General features: G+C 47.4%; 1 protein-coding gene across 1 annotated transcript in view; it reads left to right on the top strand.

The window, feature by feature from the left end:
• Positions 1-10,117, top strand: part of LOC139423767 (vasorin-like) — a 35,731-nt gene extending 25,614 nt beyond the window's left edge. Inside the window, exons 2-5 of the mRNA XM_071175399.1 lie at positions 6,960-7,195; positions 7,501-8,060; positions 8,277-8,504; positions 8,626-10,117. Coding sequence (XP_071031500.1) covers positions 6,982-7,195; positions 7,501-8,060; positions 8,277-8,504; positions 8,626-9,801 — 2,178 coding nt within the window. The 5' untranslated portion in view covers positions 6,960-6,981 and the 3' untranslated portion in view covers positions 9,802-10,117. The remainder of the gene's footprint in view (positions 1-6,959; positions 7,196-7,500; positions 8,061-8,276; positions 8,505-8,625) is intronic.
• The last annotated feature ends 3,299 nt before the right edge of the window (positions 10,118-13,416 follow it).

Here is a 13,416-nt window from a genome sequence, read left to right as displayed (position 1 = left end):
AGCTCTCCATCCCTCTGTCCTTTCAGCTCTCCATCCCTCTGTCCTTTCAGCTCTCCCTCCCTCCGTCCTTTCAGGTCTCCCTCCCTCTGTCCTTTCAGCTCTCCCTCCCTCTGTCCTTTCAGCTCTCCATCCCTCTGTCCTTTCATCCCTCCATCCCTCTGTCCTTTCAGCTCTCCCTCCCTCTGTCCTTTCAGCTCTCCATCCCTCCGTCCTTTCAGCTCTCCCTCCCTCTGTCCTTTCAGCTCTCCATCCCTCCGTCCTTTCAGCTCTCCCTCCCTCTGTCCTTTCATCCCTCCATCCCTCCGTCCTTTCAGCTCTCCCTCCCTCTGTCCTTTCAGCTCTCCATCCCTCCGTCCTTTCAGCTCTCCCTCCCTCTGTCCTTTCAGCTCTCCATCCCTCCGTCCTTTCAGCTCTCCCTCCCTCTGTCCTTTCAGCTCTCCATCCCTCCGTCCTTTCAGCTCTCCCTCCCTCCGTCCTTTCAGCTCTCCCTCCCTCTGTCCTTTCAGCTCTCCATCCCTCTGTCCTTTCAGCTCTCCCTCCCTCTGTCCTTTCAGCTCTCCATCCCTCCGTCCTTTCAGCTCTCCCTCCCTCCGTCCTTTCAGCTCTCCCTCCCTCTGTCATTTCAGCTCTCCATCCCTCCGTCCTTTCAGCTCTCCCTCCCTCTGTCCTTTCATCCCTCTGTCCTTTCAGCTCTCCCTCCCTCTGTCCTTTCAGCTCTCCCTCCCTCTGTCCTTTCAGCTCTCCATCCCTCCGTCCTTTCAGCTCTCCATCCCTCCGTCCTTTCAGCTCTTCATCCCTCCGTCCTTTCAGCTCTCCCTCCCTCCGTCCTTTCATCCCTCCATCCCTCCGTCCTTTCAGCTCTCCCTCCCTCCGTCCTTTCATCCCTCCATCCCTCCGTCCTTTCAGCTCTCCCTCCCTCCGTCCTTTCAGCTCTCCCTCCGTCCTTTCATCCCTCCATCCCTCCATCCTTTCATCCCTCCGTCCTTTCATCCCTCCATCCCTCCGTCCTTTCATCCCTCCATCCCTCCGTCCTTTCAGCTCTCCATCCCTCCGTCCTTTCAGCTCTCCATCCCTCCGTCCGCCCCCACTTTCATTTGGACTCTCATTCTGAGGCTTTGCAATTGAAGCCAAATCATTTTCTAGCTATATCATTTTCCCCAGAAGTAATATCAAACCTCATTTCAGACGTAGGGCTACAGATGGATGGGATTTGGAGTCTGTCTGTCATAACTAGGACCCAGAGTATTCCCTGGCCATGTGACCTGACTAGGAAAAACTCCTGGCATAAAGGGTGGTTCAGACACAATATCCTGATGTGCAACGAGAGAGAGGAGAGATATTTGAGCAACACATATAGAATTTAATTGAGCATTTTGATCAAGCCAATTTAGGTCTGCTGATACAGACTGTATTCTCTGTAAAATAGTTTGTATTGTTACATTGTAGACTTCCTGTCTCGTGTAGACTGCATGCGCACTGCTGCATCTGCCAGGTATCATTAACGTTGTCATCACCTTAACTATTAATAAAAGGCAGAACTGTCAAAAGAGGGGTCCAACGTCCTGTGGAACTTGATGAGTGAGAAACATAAACTGTGATTAGTCATTTCCTTTCATAAAATCCTCTCTTTCTTTCTCCCCCCTCTCTCTCTCTCTCTCTCTTTCTCTCTCTCTCTCTTGTTCTAATTTCTCTCTCTTTCTTCATCATCTCCCTCTTGCTTTTTACTCTCCCTCTTTCTGTCTTTATTTATTAAGCCTCTCTCTTTCTTGTTCTTCTCTCTCTCTCTCTCTTCAATCTGTCAGTCATCCGGCTACCTGCCAAGTTCAAACTGCTCTGAGGCCGTTACCCTTTAAAGACCCAGAGCAGCTTACCTACCTACTGCAGTTACAGTTCTATCAGCTGGATAAATACAGAGTTCCGGATTCCTAATAGGCCTATGGCTGTGTCCTAAATACCACCCTATTCCCTATTTAGTGCACTATTTTGGACTACTTTTGACCAGGGTCCTTAAGGCTCTTGTCAAATGTAGTGCACTATATAAGGAATAGGGTGCCATTTTGGATGCAGGCTCAGTGTGCCTTTCGGGTCCTAGAAAAAGCTTTTAAACAAAGGTGCACTGTGCCTTGTCTGAATACCATATCATAAAATAATTATTTCATTCTAGAAGAGTAATGTCGTGTGTGTGTGTGTGTGTGTGTGTGTGTGTGTGTGTGTGTGTGTGTGTGTGTGTGTGTGTGTGTGTGTGTGTGTGTGTGTGTGTGTGTGTGTGTGTGTGTGTGTGTGTGTGTTCTACACTACAGGGTTTAGTGAGTATAATGGGTATGATAATAGCTAGATTAGCTACAGTGAATGTTAGGGGAAGGTCATTTCCTTGTGACTGACTTGACAGAGTGACATGGCAAGCTTTGTGTTGCGTGTGTGTGTGTGTTATGTGATGTCGCACCTTACCTGTCGTGCCCTCTTTACCATTAACCCTCAGGTATGCGCCTGATGACGTTGTGAGTGACATCTGCTTTTGGTTTCCATGGCAACAACAACCAACCGACTGAAAGCAGCCCTCATGAATGGCATAGCTCTATTTAGTTTTGACTTTGACAACAACAACAAACGTTACAATGAATAGCTGACTGATTGACTGATTGAGAAAGCAGGAAGAGCCTAGAATTGGTTACTGAGAAGTAACTAGTACTATGAAGTAACTAAAAAGTAACTACTAAGAAGTAACTACTACTAAGAAGTAACTCACAAGGCTAGTTGTATCAGGTTGAGAGAGAGATTTAGATTTGATTAGAATCCCTATTAGCCGACGCCAATGGCAACAGCTAGTCTTAGGTCTGATGTAAAACCAAAAATTACAGACAAAACACTACGTACACACACACTACGTGTTAATGTTAAAAAATATATATATTTCACCTTTATTTAACCAGGTAGGCAAGTTGAGAACAAGTTCTCATTTACAATTGCGACCTGGCAATTGTATGTGTGTGTGTGTGCATCTATCAGTTACACATACTGTACATGTCAGTCCGTACACACTAAAAGTAGGTCACATGGGGGGAGAGGCATTGTGCCGTGAGGGATATGGCAGAGGCAGGTGTATAGAGGAAAGACTAATATGCAAAACTCTGTTGCCCCTCAGACATCCCTCCCTCTAATCTCCCCCTTCACCTTGCTCTCTCTCTTAATTCACTTCAAAGGGGCTTTATTGGCATGGGAAACACATGTTTACATTGAAAGCAAGTGAAGTAAACAAAATAGAGAATTAACAAAAAACAACATCTCTCCCGCTTCCTTTTTCTCTCTCTCTCTCTCTCTCTCTCTCTCTCTCTCTCTCTCTCTCTCTATCCCTCTCTCTCTCTCTCTCTCTCTCTCTCTCTCTCTCTCTCTCTCTCTCTCTCTATCCCTCTCTCTCTCTCTCTCTCTCTCTCTCTCTCTCTCTCTCTCTCTCTCTCTATCCCTCTCTCTCTCTCTCTCTCTCTCTCTCTATCCCTCTCTCTCTCTCTCTCTCTCTCTCTCTCTCTCTCTCTATCTCTCTCTCTCTCTCTCTCTCTCTCTCTCTCTCTCTCTCTCTCTCTCTCTCTCTCTCTCTCTCTCTATCCCTCTCTCTCTCTCTCTCTCTCTCTCTCTATCCCTCTCTCTCTCTCTCTCTCTCTCTCTCTCTCTCTCTCTCTCTCTCTCTCTCTCTCTCTCTCTCTCTCTCTCTCTCTCTCTCTCTCTCTCTCTCTCTCTCTCTCTCTCTCTCTCTCTCTCTCTCTCTCTCTCCTTGATCAAGATGGATTTTTTGGGTCGGTTATTGCAAATTCCAGCCGCGCCTGCTGGATCAGGCACTGATCTCTCCTGTTATGAGGAAAAGGGGGGATGAGGGGGGGGGGGGGGTAAAGGAGGGCAGGAGGCCGGAGGTTGGCCCCTTCACTTCTCCACTTTAATGAAACGTCTCGGGTTTCTATCCAACTTCCAACCTCAGGAGCCATGCAGAGGGCAGGAGTGAGGGATGCAGAGGGCAGGAGTGAGGGATGCAAAGAAGGAGGGAGGGAGAAATGGGAAGAGAGTAGTGCAGGGTTCACTGAGAAAGACCAAGGCAGTGAGAGTGGGAGGAACAGAGGGAGAGAAGGAGAGAGAGAGAGAGCAATATTTAGAATGTATGGTCATGCTTTTGTGTGTGTTTGCATGTGCATGTAAAATACTTGTGTACTTGCAGTGCATTCTTGCTGACAGTAGGCTCCTATAAAGTAACTCAAGGTCACTGTACAGCTGAAACACAACCAAGGAAAATTGATTCCACCCCTGCATCTAAAATAGCAACAACCTTTAATTTATCAGTCTTATCTTTGCCGAACAGAGATATGCACTGTAGGTAGCCTTGTTGTTTGCTGTAAAACCTCTAGTCTCTCCCAGTTGAGATAAGGGGGACTTTTGCCTCGCCAATTACTCTCAAAGTGTTCCCTGACCCGACTGAGGGCACGTCTCACTGAGATACTCTACCTTGAAATTCACTTCTTATTAAACCTTTTTCTTCAGGAAATTGACCTTTTCCCTGGAACTGATAGGCCTATGAGTTTCAACCTTACCCTGCTATAATACCAAACTAAAAGCATGTGAGAAGAAGACGAAATATAATAAATATATGGGTATGTGGTTGATAGTGTGAGAAAGACAGACATAGAAAAAAGAAAGAGGGAGGAGAGGTCATGAGAAGGTATAGAAGACGTCGAGGTCATGAGAAGGTGTAGAAGAGGTAGAGGTCATGAGAAGGTGTAGAAGAGGTCGAGGTCATGAGAAGGTGTAGAAGAGGTAGAGGTCATGAGAAGGTGTAGAAGAGGTAGAGATTATGAGAAGCTGTAGAAGAAGTAGAGGTCATGAGAAGGTGTAGAAGAGGTAGAGATTATGAGAAGGTGTAGATGAGGTAGAGGTCATGAGAAGGTGTAGAAGAGGTAGAGATTATGAGAAGGTGTAGAAGAGGTAGAGATTATGAGAAGGTGTAGAAGAGGTAAAGGTCATGAGAAGGTGTAGAAGAGGTTGAGGTCATGAGAAGGTGTAGAAGAGGTCGAGGTCATGAGAAGGTGTAGAAGAGGTAGAGATTATGAGAAGGTGTAGAAGAGGTAGAGGTCATGAGAAGGTGTAGAAGAGGTCGAGGTCATGAGAAGGTGTAGAAGAGGTAGAGATTATGAGAAGGTGTAGAAGAGGTAGAGATTATGAGAAGGTGTAGAAGAGGTAGAGGTCATGAGAAGGTGTAGAAGAGGTAGAGGTCAGTGACTACGCAGTTTATCTTCTCCACTGAGGTGAATCACAGAGTATATCGTCCCGTTGAGACTGTTGCTACAGCTAACTGCTAGCTTCTGGCACACACAAACACTTGTGCGCACACACACACACACACACACACACACACACACACACACACACACACACACACACACACACACACACACACACACACACACACACACACACACACACACACATTTTAAATTGAACCACCTCAAACCCCATTTCATGCACCCTCCTTTTCCCCTCAGGCATCTCACTGGACAGCCCTAGGCCTATGGGCCCCATGAGGTTTTACTGTATATAGGCCTACAGAGTGAGATCACTGTAAAATCGAGTCGCCGCTTAGACACTGATCTTAGGTCAAATTTCCATTATTACAAGCTGTATACCTCCTAAAGGTCTAGAAGGGATGTGGGAAGGCTTTAATATGTCCATACACTGTCAATACATGTATGTAACTGTAGCTGATGCTTAGGGTGTATCCCTCTCTCTCTCACTCTCTCACTCTCTCTCTCACTCACTCTCTCTCTCTCTCTCTCTCTCTCTCTCCCTCTCTCTCTCACTCTCTCTCTCTCTCTCTCTCTCTCTCTCTCTGTTAATCTGTCTGTCTCTTTTGCCCCCCCCCCCCCCCCCCCCCCCTCGTATAGCCAACATAGTACGGTCTGTGTTTATGGTGACCGTGTGTCTGGCTAGGGGTGTGTGGGCAAACGTGTATGAGTGAGTACATTTTGAGAAAGCATGTGTTTGTATGAAGTAGCCGTGTATGTGTCCATAAGTTTGTATGAAGAAGTGTGTGTCTGTGTGTGTGTCTGTGTGTGTGTGTCTGTGTCTGCAGGTTTGGGAGTGTATGCATACATCCGTGTGTGTGTCTGTGTGTGTGATACACACTCCAATACACTCCCACAAAGCCATAGTTTGTGTTTGTATGCAGTAGCCGTGTTTTCGTAGGTGTCCAGTCGTTTAAAGCCAGGGCGGTTTTCATGGGCTGGAGACACTGCCATAAACACACACACACACACACACACACACACACACACACACACACACACACACACACACACACACACACACACACACACCAATGCCATAAACACTTGGGAGACGCTAGACTTGCTTCTCAATCACCCCGGGACGGAGTGACTGTGGGTGGGCCAAGACAGGACCTCGCTCAGGACTCAGGCCCACTGTGTGTGTGCTCACCAAGCAGACAGTGAATGTAGCCACTATGAAGGGGCTGTGTGTGTGACTGGGCAGGGTTTCATCATAGTGATGTTGCAGTCTCTATGGGGTCATGGTTGTATGCTCTGGTTGAGGGGAATAGGGAGGGAGACTGGGGTCTGTTACTGAGTTACTGTGACTCTACTTGTTGTGTTCTCTGATGTCATGAGGGAAGTCAACAATGGGGGATTTCTTTCCTGTGGTGGATTGGGAAGGGGAGGTTTTTTGATGGCTTGGATTGTGTGTTTGTGCGTGCATACTGAAATGTAAGGATAAGAATAATCCGACTGACCGCATTAAACAGCCAATAGACTTGGACGTGTGGAAATTATTCTCAGAAATGAATGATTTTATCTTATCCAGGTTTTTGACCGCTGCTGATTCGTTACTCTGAAAATATGATCCATTTTCCTTCCCAGAAAAGTCTCAACCAACCAACACTAACATCTCTCTTTTTCTTTGTGTTTCAGATTACACAAGGACTCCACCACTATGGCGCCCTTCCTCCCCCTCCTCCTCCTCCTCTCCTCCTCTTCATCTGTCCTCTCCAGTGACTGTCCAGAGGATTGCTCTTGTCAGGCCCAGGGTTCCATCTTCTGCATCCAGCGTCGTTCCACCGTCGTCCCCCGCGGCCTCCCTTCCTCTGTGAAACATCTCTACGTCTTCCAGAACGGCATCAACACTTTAGCCCAGGATGACTTCACAGGTAGGAAGCGTCGAGGTTAGAGGAGTGGAACAGCAACTGGAAGGTTTCCAGTTCTAATCCCATGTGTGACAGGAAAATATTTGTTCAGGAGTGGGCCGGCAAATGGAGTGTTGCTGGATCAGTGTCCTGGATGCCATTTCCTGCTGTTGTGCCCTTGACCCCTGAACTGCTACCCTCTACTCAAACCTTTCCAACCTCTGTATGTGTGTCTTTCGAGGGTTTGGAATGAAGTAGAACACAAGTTTTTCCATTGTAAATCCGTATGCATTGGAATATAAAGCAATCTTCGTCTTCTTCTTCTTTAGGCCTGGGGGAACTGGAGATGCTGGACCTGTCCCAGAATAAACTCACGGAGGTCCCGGATGGGGTCTTTGAAACGCTATCTTCACTGAGGAATCTCGATTTGTCCGCAAACTACATTACCCACATCGCCAAGGATAGCTTCTCCGGATTGGTGCAACTCGAGAGGCTGTATCTCCACGGCAACCTCATCAAGAGCATCCAATCGGAGGCCTTCGAAGTTCTGGAGGATCTTCTGGAACTGAAGCTCCAGGGGAACCAGTTGACCGGTCTCCCAATGCTCCGTCTCCCCAGCCTTCTCCTCCTTGATCTCAGCTTCAACTCTCTCCCGACGCTGGGTCCCCAAGACCTCCAGACCCCCCACCTCGAGTCGCTCAAAGTGGCTGCGTTGGGGCTCACCACCCTGGACTCAGATCTGATGGCCTCCCTGGGGAACCTCCATGACCTTGATGTGTCCCAGAACCAGCTGGAGGGGATGCCTGAAGCATTGAAGGCCACCCGGGGGCTTATCAAGCTCAGCCTGGCTGCCAACCCCATTGGGGAGCTCCGAAACGAGGACTTCCAGGTAAATACATTTTCTTAAAAATGTGTTAAATATTCCTGTAATTGATGGGTCAATAACACATGGCTTAGTCCCTGAAGCTGCTCCATGGGATTTACTATGTCAAGCCTCTGGTCCAACCTATCCAAACTGCCTGCGTGTGTATGTTTTTTAGTGGGGTTGGGATCATTTGTGAACATTGGACAATAAAGTATTCTTCTTTTTCTTCTTCTTTTCCAGAGTCTGGTGGGTCTCCAGGAGCTGGATCTCAGTGGGCTGAACCTCCAGGGCTTGCCCCAGGGTTTCTTCCAGCTCTTCCCCAGGCTGGGGCACCTCACGGCGGCCGAGAATCCCTTCAACTGTCTCTGTCCTCTGGCCTGGTTCCCTGGCTGGCTGAAAGAGAAGAATGTGGATCTGGGACGCACAGATGAGACAAGGTGCCACTTCCCACCAGTGAATGCTGGCAAGGTATTGTCTTAATATTTTCTAATTCTAATACTAAATATATTTGATTTATTTTCCTGTGAAACACATTTAGTTGCTGGCTTGAATGAAATGGGATACAAATAAAGTTTGATTTGATTTGAAGGTGCTGGCGGCGCTGGACCATCAAGATTTCGGCTGTCCACCTACGACCACTGTCATGACGAATGGCCTAGGGGAGGGGAGTACTTCCGCACCCCCCATTCCGACTACATCCCCTGGAAACACACATACCAACGCCATCCCCCCACCTCCGCCATTCCCTAGTGATGAACCATCCTCAACGGAGACAGACATTGAGAGTCGTCCCCCTCCTCCAGCTTCTCCGACTACCGCTTTCAGGGATGAGGGCCACATCTGCCCGCCGAACATCTGCCTCAATGGGGGTACGTGCCGCTTCGATCCTCTGGGACAGCTTGGATGTCTCTGTCCCCGCGGAACTATGGGCTTGTACTGCGAGAACCTGGAGTCGTCTAAACACAACCAGCCACCTCTCCAAACCTCCGCCCCCGAGGTTATGGCATCCATGGTCGCCCCCATTGTAACCTCTGATCCCAATGACATCAGTTCCCGTCAGGTGACCTCCACGTCCATCCTCCTCGACCTGCACCGTTTCCTCGAGACGAGGCCGCACATCCGCGGGATTAAGCTGACCTACCGGAACCTCTCAGGGCCCGACCGGCGCCCCATGTCCCTCAGCGTCCCCGCTTCGTACCCAGAATACACCCTCCGAGGGCTCCGGCCCAACTGTACCTACTCGGTGTGCGCCAGCCCCCTGGCAGAGAGGGTGAACGGGGGTGGAGGCGGTGGAGGTAGCCCTACCGAGGGAGGGTCTTGTATGGAGGCTCGTACCGAGGGAGGTCCCCAAGCTTCGTCCTTGGAGCCCCAGGTGGATGATCAGAGCCAGCTCACCTACACCCTCATCCCAGCCTTGGCTGCTCTCGCCCTGGTCACGGGGGTGGCGGTGGTGGCCATCCTGGTTCTTTTCCTCCGAAGGAGACGGGCTCACATGGCGCTGGAAGGGGGTGAGATGGGACCAATGGAACTGGAGGGCCTTAAGGCTTGTCTGGAGAACGGCGTGGGGAACGGGGGCACCCTACCCCACAAGGGAGCGGATATCGCCCCCTGTCATACCTCCATCCCGACCCAGCCACAAAATGGCGGATCGTCACATCCCCTTCCACAAAATGGTGGTTTAGAATATGAGGCCCCCCTCATGAAGGGACAGGGGCACTGTCCATCGAATAATAATGTGGCATCCTTGAAGCCATCGTATTTCTAGAAACTCAGTCTGTTGTCTTCATGGATTTCTTAATATTTCTCAATGAGACTCAATGTACTCAATGACATTCAGAGCTATGGAATGGAACAGAAGTAACTACCCCTGTAGAGGGTAACGCTACGCCCCGTTATCTCTAAGTGGATGGGAGGACTCTACCATTATGAGGCATTGAAAGGGGGGGTGTTTTAGCTCATCCAGCAGAGTTCAAGTTGATAGAAATGTAACAAGTATTTAAACCTAAAGTGCAATCGCCATGCCAAAAAGGGTCTTATAATCGGACTGAAAACGGAAGTGCCTTCTTGCATTGACATGATATGCTGTAATAATGATGCTTTTATTTTTGGAATGTTGATGTTTTGAAAAGAGCTGCATTGAATGAGTTTGCAATCCTTTTGCTGGATCAGGAGATTGGGAGAGCAGGGCTTGTGGAGGTATGGGGAAGGCACAGAGTCAAGGTTGGGAGGAGTAGAGGTGGGGTGCAGATGTAGAGATAGAGACACAGGTGTGTGTGTGCTCTGTAGACTGTTCAGCACTTCCGGAAATGAACGAGGCACCCCTCCCCACCTGCCCCCTGGGATAACTTGCAGTGAAGAGAAGAGAATCTCTCTGCAACAGGGTGAAATGCTGATTCTGTAGAGATGGTACCACGGATAGAATACGGTTTTAGACGACATTACCACCAGTCAGATTTCCCTTCATCCTGCTACCCCCCCCCCCCCCCCCCCCCTTACAGTTGGTGCGTTCATCTTAACTAGGTGGGACAACCACACATCACAGTCGTAATGAGTACGTTTTTCCTCAATAAAGAAGGTATCGGTCAAGTCAGTGCTAGTAGGGAAAAAAACTAGAAAAGACTAGTGCTCTGGTCAAAAGTAGTGCACTATACAGGGAATAGGGTGTCACTTGGGACGAAGCCTCTGTCCTTAGCGGCGTGGTCAGTAGCTGTGATGGACGCTATTTGAAGGTTGTTGTCGAGCGGGTTTCATATGATGTTTTTGTAATGTGTTTTGTATGTCTTTTTTTATCATGGATTTCTCTGTTGCTGTCATGCTGTTTCTCCTGTCTTGTGGTCGTCAGAAATGTTGATGCTGTATTGAATTGTGCTGTTCCCTCGACTCAGCAAAGGGTTGGGGTCCATTTCATTTCAATTCAGAAAGTTTAGAATTGAAAGGGTTTATTTACTTTTAAAGATGAGTTTCCCTTTTTTTCCCCACCTGAATTTACTGAATTTAGATTCAATTTACCCCAAAACTCTTCACATTTTCATCATGTAGAAATTGTTCACCAAGTAAATGTGAATAAGAAGTATCAGAAACAGCACAGACTCTGAACTCTAAACTCCCACACTCTTCTTCTTTACTGTCTAAAACTGTCTGCCAACTACAATAGCCTGTCAAAGCTACATAAGGACATGGTTAGCTCCAGAAACACCAATCCTTGTCCCAAATGACACCCTATTCTCTACATAGCACACTACTTATGAACAGAGTCCTATGGGCCCTGGTCAGAAGTAGTGTACTTTAGAGAATAGGATCCCATTTGGGACACAAACCTAGTCTCTTTTTGAACGATCAAGCTCCAAAACTGTCCTCCAAGCTCTGTCACCGCAAACCCTGAGCCATTAAAGTGGCACACACACATGCCGAAAAAAGCACCAGAGTTCAAAGACTTTGAGAGCAATTTACTATATGTGTCGAAGGAGTGGAAACCAGTCATTTCCTTGACTTGCTACTGACTGTGGCGTTTTGAAGATATGGCCGCAGTTAACCAATGAGATCCCCAGTATCTTTTTATTGTTTTATTCTCTCTCTTTCTATTTTCCTCTTTCTTTGTCTGTTTTTGTCTCTATCTGCTTCTCTCTCTCTCTCTCTCTGGCTCTCTCTCTCTGACTCTGTTATTCTCTCTCTCTCTCTCTCTCTCTCTCTCTCTCTCTCTCTCTCTCTCTCTCTCTCTCTCTCTCTGTCTCTCTGTCTCTCTCTCTCTCTCTCTCTCCCTCTCTCTCTCTCTCTCTCTCTTTCTCTCTCTCTCTGTCTCTTCTCTCCTTTTCTCTTTATTCTATTTTCTTTCTCTCGTTCTCTTTCCTTTTCTTTTTTCTCTCTCTCTTTGTTTCCTTCACCCCTCCCTTTGTCTCGGTCAACAAGGTTCTTGGCTGTGTTTTCGGGCCTGTTTTGCTTGCCTGCAGCCAACTAGACTATGAAAAGTTCATACGGAATGAAAATCGCGCCGTTCTGATATATTTATCTTTGTTTCCTGTCTTGGAGAATGGGAAGTACAAATGTGTCACCATTCAATTTCTTTTTCTGTTTTCTTTCTCTCATTTTTGTTGATGTTCTTTTCTTTTCTTGATCCCTCTCTGTCTCTCGCTCTGCCTGTCTCTCTCTCTCTGCCTGTCTGTCTCCCTCTCTGCCTGTCTCCCTCTCTGCCTGTCTCTCTCTCTGCCTGTCTGTCTCTCTCTCTGCCTGTCTGTCTCTCTCTGCCTGTCTCTCTCTGCCTGTCTATCTCTCTCTCTGCCTGTCTCTGTCTCTCTCTCTCTGCCTGTCTATCTCTCTCTCTCTCTGCCTGTCTCTGTCTCTCTCTGCCTGTCTGTCTCTCTCTCTGCCTGTCTGTCTGTCTCTCTGCCTGTCTGTCTCTCTCTCTGCCTGTCTCTCTCTCTGCCTGTCTCTCTCTTTCTACCTGTCTCTCTCTCTACCTGTCTCTCTGTCTCTCTCTCTCTGCCTGTCTCTCTGTCTCTCTCTGTTGTTGTTATTGTTGTTGTTGTTGTTGTTGTTGTTGTAACACTTACCTTAAGGAACATGTGCCTATTTCTGGGACATACTCTACAATCTCACTACACCAGTTTGTGGCTTGGTAGATAGAAAACAGTTTCTCTGTGTGTGTATGTGTGTGTACGTGTGTGTGTGTGTGTGTGTGTGTGTGTGTGTGTGTGTGTGTGTGTGTGTGTGTGTGTGTGTGTGTGTGTGTGTGTGTGTGTACACGTGTGTGTGTGTACGTGTGTGTGTACGTGTGTGTGTACGTGTGTGTGTACGTGTGTGTGTGTGTGCAAAAAAAGGAGATTCAATATTTGAATCCAGCCCAGGTATTCATCCCTGTTCTCCATCAACCATCTTATTTTCTACTGCCTGTCTTCTTTCTCTCCTTGTTTTACTGTCTTTCTTCAATCATCCAACAGAAACCAAGAGCCATACGCTCATATATCTGTTCACTAGAACCTAAACTGGAAGAAGAAATCCTATACAGATTTATATACTGTAGCATGAGGGACCGGACATTTTTTTAATATTTTCAACTTGCTTTGTTACGTTCTCTTTTCAGTTTGGGAAAGCCTTTGTCTTATTATTTTAATGTTTTTTTTCTGTAAAAAAGTGTTTATGTTTTGGATATGAAATGACATAAAAAGAGAATATGAAAAAAATATATTGGTCATACCTTGGTCAGTGACTCCCTAGCCTGGTTTATACCTTGTTCTAACATGTGGACTGTGTTCAGATCGTGCACACGATTACAAGAAGCATTGTGATCTGATTGTGATCAGATCTTATAAGTGTAAACAGACAAGATCAGGTCAAGATCAGAATGAAGGTCCCATGTTAACGGCAGGTATAAACAGGGCTTCTG

The sequence above is a fragment of the Oncorhynchus clarkii genome, chromosome 13, assembly GCF_045791955.1.
Source record: "Oncorhynchus clarkii lewisi isolate Uvic-CL-2024 chromosome 13, UVic_Ocla_1.0, whole genome shotgun sequence".
NCBI lineage: Eukaryota > Metazoa > Chordata > Actinopteri > Salmoniformes > Salmonidae > Oncorhynchus > Oncorhynchus clarkii.
This window is presented reverse-complemented; position numbering and strand designations above follow the sequence as displayed.